Source organism: Montipora capricornis, chromosome 3, assembly GCF_036669925.1.
Source record: "Montipora capricornis isolate CH-2021 chromosome 3, ASM3666992v2, whole genome shotgun sequence".
Classification (NCBI taxonomy): domain Eukaryota; kingdom Metazoa; phylum Cnidaria; class Anthozoa; order Scleractinia; family Acroporidae; genus Montipora; species Montipora capricornis.
In genome coordinates this window covers 13303776-13316289 of record NC_090885.1, presented here as the reverse complement: position 1 = coordinate 13316289, position 12514 = coordinate 13303776, and the positions used below count along the sequence as shown (strand labels likewise).

Sequence of the window (12514 nt, the reverse complement as noted above, 5' to 3'; positions counted from 1 at the left end):
TTGAAAAATTCAGGCGGCGACGTCAACGGGATTTAAATCCATGACCTCTGCGATGGCTCATGTGTCAGCCCAGCAAATTGACCTGCTCCCAACTTTGTGGCTTCATATCTCAGTTGGTATCAGATCAATTTGGTGGGTTCGAATCCCGTGAAGCCTCCCGAGTTTTCAGGTGTCTATATGGGACAATTGCTCAAATTGTCCTGATAAGTGGGAGTTATCACTTCAATTTTTCGTCTATAACGCACACTTCAAATAAACATTAAATTATTTCCTTCATCACTGAACTCAGTTGATATGCGGAAACACCACGTATAAGGTTGTCGAGCCCTCTAGCTATCAAGTCCTAACGGTGTGAATGGCAATATTCATGATCTTGTCGTAAGTACAACACGGTTTTGTGAGAGCTCCCTTGATAAGCCACCGCGCACCGGTGGCTCAGTTGATTGGGCACCGGACTGTCATTCAGGGTCAGGAGAGTGCTGCCTTTGTAACTACATCTGCAAATGGTTAGACTCTCAAGTCTTCTCGCGGATAAGAGCGATAAGCCGAAGGTCCGGTCTCACAACCCTTCAATGTTTATAATCCTGTGGCACGTAAAAGAACCCACACACCTGTCGCTAAGAGTAGGGCACGTAGTTCCCGGTGTTGTGGTCTGTCTTCTGTAGGCAATTTAGAGCTGAGAAATAAAAGAACTCTTCTTTAATTAATAACTCATTTCCATACCACGCGTTTTTGGTGAGTTAATGGACCTTGTGCATTGCGAACTTTAAGTTGAAAATAAATGCAATTCTGATCGTACAAGGCATCATTTTCTACTCTTTTTTAATAAAATCGCTCTGATTCCAAAACTATGTTTTTCACTTTAGAGTAAAGAGCTTCATAATAAAACCTACGAAAAAATATGGGCAAATTCTGACGATGACAAATCACTTGACGGAACTGCTAGCTGCACTTTCCTGCAGCTGAAAATTCGCAAGAATGATGACCATTTTTGAAATTTTCCTGAGCGTCTATCTAGCAAATTTGAAGCTTATCACATCTGTGGAACTGGTTAATTAAGTTAACTGTTGACTCAACACAGTTGTGCACTTGAATCAAACCTTGCATTGGTTATAATATATTCCCTCACCGGGACGTATACCAAACATGGACCCCAGGTCATTGGACCACCCTTGTGGACCACTCCTTATTTTGTAAAGTTACCAGCAGAGAAATCTTCGGACGAAAAAGAGAAGCGATACAGGCACTTATCTGGACAATTTAAGGACGGTGCCTACTATTGTTATTGCGCATACGTTCTGCGCATCTCCAGATACTCGGATTTCCTATCGCCGATGCTTACTAATGCAGGGATATTTTTGCGCGGTTTAAAACTATTGGGATAAAGTAGGTTTTCGTAAGTACTCTTGGTATCCAAAAAGAAAATTGGGGGTAACCGTGCATTCTTTAGAGATAATTGAGCTTCAATTTGAGAAAAAACGCCATACATTGCTTTGTATTTTAGCGCTTTTTACAAATATTGTTCATGAATTATCTTTGAAAAATGCGTGGTTACCCCCAATTTTCTTTTTGGATTTCACTAACACTTGTTAAGATCTACCTTTCCTGCCTAATCACAAATCGGGGCAAAAATACCTCTGAATTAGTAGGCACCGTCCTTAAGCTGGAGCCCATGACTACGACCTATGTCACGGCATTTAGCATCAGACTACCTTCTCCCCCCCCCCCCCCAAAAAAAAAACACTCGGTTATGACATCAAGTTAGTTTCTTGAGATTTGTCCCGCACTTCAAATATACATTCATATCATTTAATTCATCGAGTGCTTCACCGGAACAAACGAGCCCAACAAATTGACCAGTGCGTCCAACCGTCCTCACATCGCAGGGGTCATGGGTTCCACCTGAACTTTTCATGTGTGTATGAGAGACAATTGATGAAATTGTCCAGTTAAGTGCGAGGATCACTTCTCACTCTCTATTACAGATTTTTCTGCTTTTAACATCACAAAATTAGGGGTGGTCAACAGGGGTGGTCCTTGGACCGGGTCCATGAAGGGGTCCATGGACCGCGTCCACAGGGGTGGTCCATGGACCTGGGGTCCATGTTTTGTATACGCCCCCCTCACTGTTATATCAGCCGAGCTCTTTTTAGCTTTTTTTTGGAGGCTTCTTGGACTTTCTGTTGCCAGTTGTTAAAAGAGTCACCTCTCGATCATGAAACATTTCAAAACTTCAGACCATTAATAGAGCTTGACGTTTCTCTCAAAATATATATTAAAATAATGAGATTTGTAAGCATGCTTTTAATCATTGACACTATTCCTCCCTCATCAAAATTGACTCTTAGTCAAATACACCCGGCTTTTCACCCGGCTGGGAGCAGATACCCATGGTCTGTCCCTTCGCTGGCTCACCATGAGCCAGCGCACAAAAGAATAGAAACAGCGGCATTACTTTAAAAATAATGGCGGTTTTCGGTACCGTTGGTAGTTTACAAAATCATTGTTTGAGAGCTGTGGCCTGTCAACTGCCAGACCACGAGACATCATTGTATGCGCTTCCAGTTGAGATAAAGACCAAACTGGTTCATTTATTATCCAAACGAGGCCTACTAACCGACACAAATATCACGATGGTGAGTTTCGCAAACTCAGGCCATTTGGCGCAATTTAACCTTATATCTCTGTATTATACATTAACAACGTCATGTACAATAACAGTACTGGCTAGTGTGCTATGTGCAAAGCACAATGATCATGAAACAATAATTTTATTCACATCAGGCACTGATTGACGTTAATTGTTCTCTGCGGTTTCATTCAAACTATCAAAAAAGATCAGGCAAACCTATCCATGATTCCCTCTGGCCTGTAATAAACAATTATTGGATGAGGTTGAGCATGATAGCGATAATTATCAAGCCCAAAGTTTGTGTTATCTGCCGAAGCTGAACTGACTCATCCATTTCTTTGGATGAGTGGCAAATCAAAGAATGTTTCTGCAGTTGGCAGAGTCTTCTTTTCTCTTCTCTGCTGGTTAGTGTGTTAAATGACGTCTCTTCTGCATGCATAAAACTATTGTCTGTAGGTATGACATCAATTCTACATACAATGTATATAAAATCTATTGTCTGTAGGTACTGTGCTTATAGCCAATCAAAATCGAGCTGGTGACACCAATGTATAATGATAATAATTGACACAGTCATTGCTAATTTGTTGCATAACCCTTGCCTTTAATATTATTGGTCCTTGTTAATTTTTTTTTGGGGGGGGGATGGGGGATTTAATGTACATGCAAACTGTTTACTTTTTATGTAATCTCAGTTCATGTGAAAGAAAGAAAATAAAACAAAATTGTAAAATGTTTATAGGTGTTGCATCCTGCCTTACGAGATTTAGAATTGTGCGAGTGCAGGATATCAGACAATGGACTACGCTCACTTTGCATTTGTAAGAATTTAAGAAAACTCGACTTAAATGCTACCAAGAATCCAAGGGATGATATCACTTCTGAAGGTAAGCTTGATACAAAAGTGTGGTGTTCATTTGGAGAACCTAAAGGGCTTGAACTGCTGACTATCTCTTGGTGAGATAATAAGCAAAGTGGTTGGGAAAAATAAATTGTAAATTTTTCAAATATTAATAGGCTCCTTTCATGACCGTGTCAAATGACTTTGTCAATCATTAAAGAAATGGTCATGGTACAAAACAGATGTCAGAAATGAAAAGAGCATGATGAAATTAGTAAGATTGTCAATTTCGAGGCCACTGCCATTTACATGTATGTTATAGATTTTATATTGATTTTCATGCTTTAAAAACTTACTGAGATTTATACTGATGCTGCTGGGTGGCAAATCCATTTCTGGCATCTCTTTTGTACCACGACCATTTTTATGATTGACAAGGTCATGTGACACAGTCATGCATAGGGCCTATTCCAAACAAGTGTTAGGGATGTTCTTAATCCACAGAATCAAGCTTAAGCTTCTTACCAAATGTAAGTACTATGAAATGATATAATATATGCTGAGGACAGTTCTTAAATTTTACCATGGGATTTTTAGGGCCCTTTTCCTCCAAAATGTAGTGGTGACACTCGTACATTTTTCTCTTTCTAATAATAATAATAATAATAATAATTTAATAATAATAATAATAATAATAGGAACTTTATTTTCATACAATAATGTTTAAAGCTGAATAGCTTGTTGGGTCGTTCACCAATGAAATCAAATCAAATTAAAACATATCAAATTATATTGGTTTTTGAGGAGAGGAGAAAAGCGGAGTACCTGGAAGAAAACCTCTCGGAGCAGAGTAGAGAACCAACAAACTCAGCCCACATATAACGCCAGATCTGGGAATCAAACCTGGCCACAGTGGTGGGAGGCAAGTGCTCTCACCACTGCACCATCCCTTTTTAACACCAGACAATTTTAGAAATTTACATTTCATTGGATGCCAGTTTAGGGGTTTACACTGTCTTGCACCAGATGATTAATTTTTACTCATCCATTGGGGCCAAATTAGTTTTCTTGTTGCTTACGTGTATGAAGTCCTCACTCTACTTCAGCCAAATCAAACCCAACTACCGGTAGTTTTCTTCCTGCTTCTTTATTTGTTATTGCTTTACTGGTTATCTTGGAAGCTGTCGTAATGAACACTTCGGTGAGATGACAGCTCTTTTAATACAGCTGCAGGGGTTTTTGTTGACGGCTATTTTGAGTAGTCATGAGTAACCGACAGTATCATGATGAGTGGTCTTTCTCTAAGGGTGTCTGGGGCATGGCATTTTAAACGAACACTCCCACACACTGCATTTTGAAAGCAAAATAATTATTTATGGTCGTGTTTAAGGGGTGTGGCTCACAATTTAGAAAGACAGTGGTTGCTGAGGAAGCTTTTTTAAGTCAAGAGCCCTACAAAAAATTGCAGTTTTTGGTTCTTTGAAGTAACCTTTTCTATGGAGTCTAGTATCACTTCAACCAGAAGGCTCTTGCACCACTAGTCCCAATCCTCTGCCATGCGTTTCAGTAAAAAAAAAAACTTTCAGGAAATGAAAGGAATAGGTGTCCACCAGATTGGAACCATCGTATCATTTTTTTTATAAACTGTAGCATGAAATTTCTGTTGCCGAATGAAAAAAAATGGAACTGATGCCTTGAATAGTTTGTCAAAGGAGGGCCTTAAACCATGGAAAGGGGGGAGATATGGCCTGTTTTTGGACTAATCAATGGATAATAGATTTTCAGTGGCTGCAAATGAGAGGTGACAACGGAGACTACATGTAAACAATGATTTGCAACGATTGTTCAAAGGCCAGAAAGAAAAACGCTTTCACTACTGAATGCAAACATTTTGGAAGAGCAGCTTCATTGCAAGAAACAGTACAGCCTCGATAAATAATTCAGTGACACTGCTCTGCCAATCTTTGAATTCCCATACCAAAAACTGTAGCTGGTATATGTGTTGAGTTAAAGTGGTGTCAAGACAAAAACAACAATAATAAAGACAAGCCCCATTAGGTCAAAATATTTTGTTCACCACTAGTCTTTTTTGTCAACGTTTTCTTTAGGAGGGTGCTGAAAATATTGGAACCCTCCAAAAATCCCATGGATCCCAATTTTGCAAGAAATGTGGGTCTCCGGACCCAAAATGAAAAATTCAAGCTTCGTCCCAATTATCAGTAAGAATGTTATTTTTATTTCATGAACCTAACAGGTATCATCGGAGTGTTCACATCTTGCAGTCAACTTCAAACAGTGTATCTTCGCCGTTGTGTTAATATAACAGATGTTGCAATTGCCGCTTTGACTGAACACTGCACTCATTTGGAACATCTTAATTTATGTGGATGTGTGAATGTCACTGACGTGTCACTTCATCTTCTTGCCAAGAATTGTAGATTTCTTCGAAGTCTTAACATCTCCAAGACAAAGGTGGGACCAGTTGATGTCCAATACGAAAAAGATCTTAAATAGGATTTCAACAAGGATCCCTGTGCCGATTGTGATTGGTGTTATATAGGTGAAACTGGCCGTTGCTTTGAAACCCGCAAGAAAGAACACGTTAGGAATGTAAAAACATGTGCTAATGGGTCAAACATTGCGAAACATGCGTGGTCTTTCGGTCATCGCATTGATTTCAACCATTCTCGAGTTATAGACAAAGGCTCTTTTCGTGTTAGGAAAACTCTAGAGGCCTGGCACACCTCTTCTACCAAGCATGCTGACAATAACTTTAAGCCGATTCCTAATCAGTATAAAATTCTTTTTAAACAATAGCCACCATTTTTCATACCTTTACTCTGTTCTTTTTATCATTTTTATCTCGCCTTTTCTGTATATATTTCACTAATTCACATTCAACGTTTTATCCGTGGAAGGCTGTAGATCGACAGGCGAAAGCTTATATTCTTTTTGAAAATTTTTAGCCAGAGAACGTTTTTTATTGTATTTTAATATGCCTAATCCTGGCTGCGCTTCAATTTTTAATCCCTGAGGATACTTATCGTAGTAAAGTTTTTGTTGTGTTAATTTTATATATCCTCATCTTTTCTGAATATTTATGATAGAATTTCTAATTACCTTGCCAAGATGGGTTTGGTGACACTTAAAATAATGTTCACAAAAAAGAGAATGCATCTTGTTCCTGGCCATACACAAGTCGATGGCCAGAAGCTATGTGATTTGTTTAACAAAAATAAGTGCAGTAGTCTTAGCAGAGCTGGGTCATTTCATTTGTCAATGAGCATCTCAACTGGACTGATTTTCCCAGGGTTGTTGAATGTTACTTGTTTAATTTGACTTGCTTTGTCCTTATCTTGAAAGTGTTGTCATTTTGTCTTCAAATTGCTTACTAGGTAACTGATGATGGTGTTATGCAACTAACAACTGGAAAATGCCAACAGTCTATCAAGGTAAAGTTTAATATTGGTGATTGAAAATACCATACATTTGCGAAGTGTCAGTGAAGGGAACTTGGTAGTACATTAGAATGTTGTGTGATCTTAGCTGGCCTCATCTTATCTGGTGATTTTGAGTCGAGTAGAGTTGAGTTTCACCATGCTGTTGGTAGGAGAGGGTAACTCCAATAAATAGTGCATGGTTGATATTGTGACCTTTACACTTGACCAGACCGCAACACTACTGAGAAACTCTACAGTGTATGCCCTTCTCTTTGCAATTGTTATGTTATGTTATGTACTTTTTAAAGTGCAGAAATTGATTTTATCAAACGAGTTGATAAAGGTCGAATAACCACCGTGAAAGATTTAGAAAGCTGACGTTTCAAGCGTTAGCCCTTCGTCGGAGCTCCGACCTTTATCAACTCGTTTGATACAAAATCAATTTCTGTTTCAATCTCCCACCGACGCAGTACTACAGTTTCTTTAGAAACTGGAATTTTCTTTTTTAAGTGCCCCTGTGATAAAAAAAATCACTTCCTTTTTTCCTTCAGATTTTGAAAGTGTGTTTGCTTAACACCTGACTGGCAAAATTTTGAGCTTTCAATTGGTTTTTATCCAAAGGTCGTTTACTTTGAGTGTAAGTTTTAGATTTCACGGTCCACCATTACTCACGTTCAAAACTGACCGATCGGTCCTCAGAGGGTTGGATCCAGGGAAAAGTGACGTCAAAGTCTCACTACATATGTACCTGTAAAGTTTCAGAGTGTGAATGCAGCTTATTATATTTGCAAAACGCGAGTTTAAAACCTTGAAAACCCAAAATTCCCGTTCTGTATTATTAATTCTGCAGCCTGCATGTACACTCGCATTGCATTCTTAAACTAGTGAGCCTTTGACGTCATTTTCTCCTCGATCCAGCCCTCTCAAGATTTTAAAGTTAGGAATGGCAGACCATTAAATAAGAAAATTCCAGTTAAAATAAACAGTTTCTAAAATCAAGGCTTAAAACTTTGGTCGCTTATTGTTTAGTTAACATAGTTTTGAATCCAAAGAAAATGAGGATTGAATTTTCGGTCACAGAGTTACTTTAACTTCCAAACGATATTGTATGAACAAGGATTGTGCAACGGGCCTAAGGTTAAATTATATACTGTCTTGGAATGTGCATCCTTAGTAATGACGTATGATTGGCCGTTTTTATGCTAGAGACGTTAAAGTCGTCTGAGACTGAGTCTGAGACTGAGTCTGAGTCTAGTATAAAAACGAGTCTAGTATAAAAACGAGAAATAAGACAGACGCATTTAACGTCTGACGACTTTAACGTCTTGTTTTAAGTGCGTCGTTTAGACGCACTTAACAGACGACTTTACTGTCTCAGACGTTAAATGCGTCTAGTATAAAAACGGGACGCCCTAACTTGGACGCATTTAGCCCTGAGTCCTTTGTTAATCTGCACTTCGTTCCTTCCTTGCTCTCTTGGTCGACCACCCTGCGAGCAGAGCCTCCTTTTGTCTTTTTCTTTACTGAGGAGGAGAAAAGTAGGCTCTGCCCGAATCGCGTCAACTCTTTGAAGCCGCCGCAGCCCGAACTTCTGGACTAGTCAATCTTGTTTTCTCTCGTCAAACCGGTTTTTCCAATGCGAGCGTCCGTTTAGTGAAAAAAACGATGGTTATAATTGAGCCCGCTGGCATGAAAAACCAAGATGGCAGCGAGATTTGGCATATTAGGCTTGGGTTCGAGACTGTATCCTGGCAACATGCAGCGCATATTCAAAAAAGATCTTACTCGATTCATGCAGAGCCTTTCTCGAGAACGCCAAAATCGAGCAAGCAAAAGAAAGGCTCTGCTAGCAGGGTGTTGGTCGACAAGACAAACAAGCCATGCGCCGAGGCTAAATCTAGTTCCTCGTCCATCGCCAGAAAATGCTGATTCCTAGACTGATTTCTGTCACAAAAAAAATATTTGCATCTGTCCTTCCAGGCGACGTCGAGACATAAATTTGAGAAGCTGCAATTCCGACACGTTATTTGCTCATATATTCGTGTGTTAACGTTTATTTGGTGCCGAGTTTGCTCGTGCCCAGTGTCTTCCGATAATAGAACCTAGTCATTTTTTTAGAAAAATCTTGTTTGTCTACTTTTATGCGTCCCGTTTTTATACCAGACGGCTTTAACGTCTCAGACGTCAAATGCGTCTTGACGACTTTAACGTCTCTAGCATAAAGACGGCCATTTATACATGTAGAACTAACTTCACCCAGTGGTACTTACAGCAACAGTGAGTGAGAGCCGTAGACACTGTAATTATCTATTCTTCTGGAAGGGGGCGTCTTAACTTACTATGATTGTTAACCGGTCAACAAGATGGAAAGAGGAAGTGTTCCGAAGTAATTAATCATGATAATAATAATAACAATCATCATCATCATCATAAAAATAATAATAATAATAATAATAATCATAATCATAATCATAATCATAATCATAATCATAATCATAATAATAATAGTAATAATAATAATTGTCACGCTAATCGCCGTCGCAAGTACAGCAACAACGCAACTCAAAAAGGTCGAACCGAAAGCAAACTATGGCGCCTCTGGCTGCCGCTATACGGTCCATGTGTGACCTTGGAGCACAGCTTACAGCCAGCTGGAATCAACTGTATGCTGGCTTTTGTGTGCCGGAGGACCCGGAGAAAAACCCTCCGAGCAGAGAAGAGAACCAACACAAACTCAACCCACTTATGGCGTCGGGTTCGGGAACCGAACCTGGGCCACATTTTTGGGAGGCGAGTACTCTCACCACTGCACCATCCCTTCCCTGCCGACAATTCTCTTGCTCTTGCCTGCTCTCACCTTTTCTTAGAAGGAATACAGGTCGTTCCGCCCAACAGTATTCTGACGACCTTTACATACATGAACCCTAATTTTTCATCTCTAAAATCAGTCTAGACCTAATCATTGAAGTGAGCGCTTAGACGTGATCATTAAAATGAGTGCTTTGACACAATAACACGTGGGGCGGAACGACCGGTTACCCTTAGAAGAGGCTTCTCTGAAATTAATTTTTGAGATTTAAATCGGTTGTGGAGTAGTATGTTGTCAGTATCCAATCGTAGTATCGCAATAGATTTGCGACAAGGCTCACAGAACTCGTGTTAGAACAGCCTTGCCTCGACCTAAGCCCCCACTCGTTTTTCGCACGCAGTGTTTTTTTTCTCTTTCTCGACTACCTGGGAGCCTGGAACAGGCTAGTGTTAGATCCGAGGACGAAGACGACTACGAGTACGAGTTTTCCGTACTGAGCATGCGCATACGCTTTGGAGGCCGGCATTTTTCTAAGTGCGCGTGCTCAGAACGTAAAGTTGTACTCATAGTCGTCCTCGTCCTCCGATTCTAAAAAGTCCCTAATCACGAGCGGCGAAATCGCAAAGGAAAATGCCTCGTCTATTTAATCGAAAGGTCATGTTTTAGGGTTTCGTTAAAGCGTGTTTTCTTTCTTTTTTTTTTTTTAAGCCTTCTCTGTAACTGCTTTAGTGGCTAGCTTAAACTCAATCTCGTCCCTAGAGTCCGCTTTTCTTTTGGTCAGCACCAAGAATACCGACTCTGGCCAACACAGCGGTCAAATGAGTGCGCATGTTCAAGCCACGCGCGTGCGATTTTGGCGCGCGTGGGAATGGGTTGCACAATTTCCATAGAAACAACTAAGCGTCAAAATGGCGGCAGATTTAAATTTCGCGGTATCTGTTTTCAATTAGCGGGGATAAGGCGAAAACAAAACAGCTAAGGTTTTTACTTTAAACACAGCTCTTAAAGGGACGTCTCTTTCATATATCTTTTTCAACAAAAAAACTATCTCTGCAACAATAGTGAATTTTCTTGTCGAGTTTACGCGTTCGTAGCAAAACATGAAGACTTGTGTTTTTATCGTGGTAGTTGTCGTCGTCGGCCTCTCTAGAGGCAAATTTCCGGATGAAAAGATCTGTTGCCTGAGCAGTAAAACTCGAGAGAAGAACGTTTGTAGAGGCAGAATGATTAGCCTTAGTACCGAGATGGCTCGAGTGGCGGAGGTTGACCGTGGAAATTTTGTGTGCGCGTTTCATTGGCATCAATTAAGAACAAGTAACAACATGTGCAAACGAATTGCTAGCACTGAACTATTTTATTTGTTTATTTTATTTCATTTACTACAAACAAAAAAAAGCCAAAAAAAAAAAAAAAAAAAAAAAAACGAGACATAACAGGTAGTTTAGGAAGGGATCAAGGAAAACGTTTTTCGCTCGGCCACGGCAGCAGCTGATCTTGAAACTGGATAGGAATGAATTTGCAGCTGTGCATGACAATAAGACGGTCATGATCTAATTCTTAAACAGCTACCTACAGGGCTATTTAGTTAATAACAATTTAAGTAGTGCTTCACTGCTGTGTAGATCCTACAGTACTTACGAAATCTTAGTTCTTGTTATTTTTGTTTGTTTGTTTTTCAGGAAGTTCAAGTTTCGCATTGTATTCATATAACTGATGTCAGTATCGAGGCCCTTCTTGCTCGTTGCCCGAGAATAAACATTTTAATCTTTGATGGCTGTCCGCACGTTACAGACAATTCCCGTCAAGCCATTGAAGAAGCTGGACAATTGAAACAGTTATCATGGACAATATATTGAAAAATCTGATGGAGCCGATTAAACCTGCATTTACAGTGTTGGCTGTTCTGTCTTCAATACAATGCGCATGTCGAACAGCACACGAACGGTACACTGGTCAGCTTAGTAAACTCGAGGCTTTCCTGTCAAATTTCAATTAATTTTTCTATTAATTTCACGAAAATCTGCAACCCAATCAAAATGTGTTTTACCGATCTCATTGTTTACAGCATACGAGTCAACCGAAATTGAACACACCTAGTTCATAATCACACTAGTGGAATAATCATCCAATTGAAAATTTGCTTCATTTTGAACAATACAATTGACAATAGAACAACAAACACATAAAATTGGCGTTTGTAGTATTTAGAGAGGTCCTAAGGAGCACAGCACCCCCTAAGACATGTCATTAGCTGGGAGTATTCGAATGAGGGGAAAAAACCTGAGTACCAAGGAGAAAGGTTAATATCTCCTGGAACTCTGCACACATACGATTGTCCTGACTGCCGAAACCTAACAACGTACCATTAAATACAGCCAAACCAAACTAAGTTGCCATTTTTTAGTGTTTTTGGGTACAGCCGCCTCGTTTATCGATAAAATTTTCTCTTCTCGGCAATCGACGCGAATCGGGAAGCCATTTTGTTTTTCTCTGTTTGCTCAGAGTGAATAGCAGGGAGCTTAATTAAGCAAAAGAGAGGTTTTTGACGGACGGAAACCGGAAGTGGATATTTCGCTTGCCAGGATAGTGGCCTCTCCCACATTGTTAAACTAATCGTCTTCATAAGTAATGCGGTACTTAGCAGTGTAAAACAAAAAAGCTCACTTTCGGTTACTGTTCATATATCGCCATAGAAGAAGCAAGGTGGCAGACTTATTTGTCTGCAAAACTACCCTTGTAACTTCAGAAGTTTGCCAATATTTTAACGCGACTTCATACCGTCGTATTTGACA

General features: G+C 39.8%; 1 protein-coding gene across 1 annotated transcript; it reads left to right on the top strand.

The window, feature by feature from the left end:
• Positions 1 to 2456: 2456 nt before the first annotated feature.
• LOC138041138 (protein AMN1 homolog) lies at positions 2457 to 11616 on the top strand. The gene is made up of 5 exons (XM_068886909.1): positions 2457 to 2636; positions 3375 to 3519; positions 5728 to 5945; positions 6869 to 6925; positions 11402 to 11616. The coding sequence occupies exons 1-5, from the start codon at positions 2466 to 2468 to the stop codon at positions 11576 to 11578; spliced, it is 768 nt and encodes a 255-aa protein (XP_068743010.1). The 5' UTR covers positions 2457 to 2465; the 3' UTR covers positions 11579 to 11616.
• Positions 11617 to 12514: the final 898 nt, after the last annotated feature.

Excerpts from the sequence above, each read along its gene's own strand:
- LOC138041138 (XM_068886909.1), top strand. The coding sequence starts at position 2,466 with ATGGCGGTTTTCGGTACCGTTGGTAGTTTACAAAATCATTGTTTGAGA. Across the intron at positions 5,946-6,868 it reads TTAACATCTCCAAGACAAAG|GTAACTGATGATGGTGTTAT; the intron begins GTGGGACCAGTT and ends ATTGCTTACTAG. Across the intron at positions 6,926-11,401 it reads AATGCCAACAGTCTATCAAG|GAAGTTCAAGTTTCGCATTG; the intron begins GTAAAGTTTAAT and ends TTTGTTTTTCAG.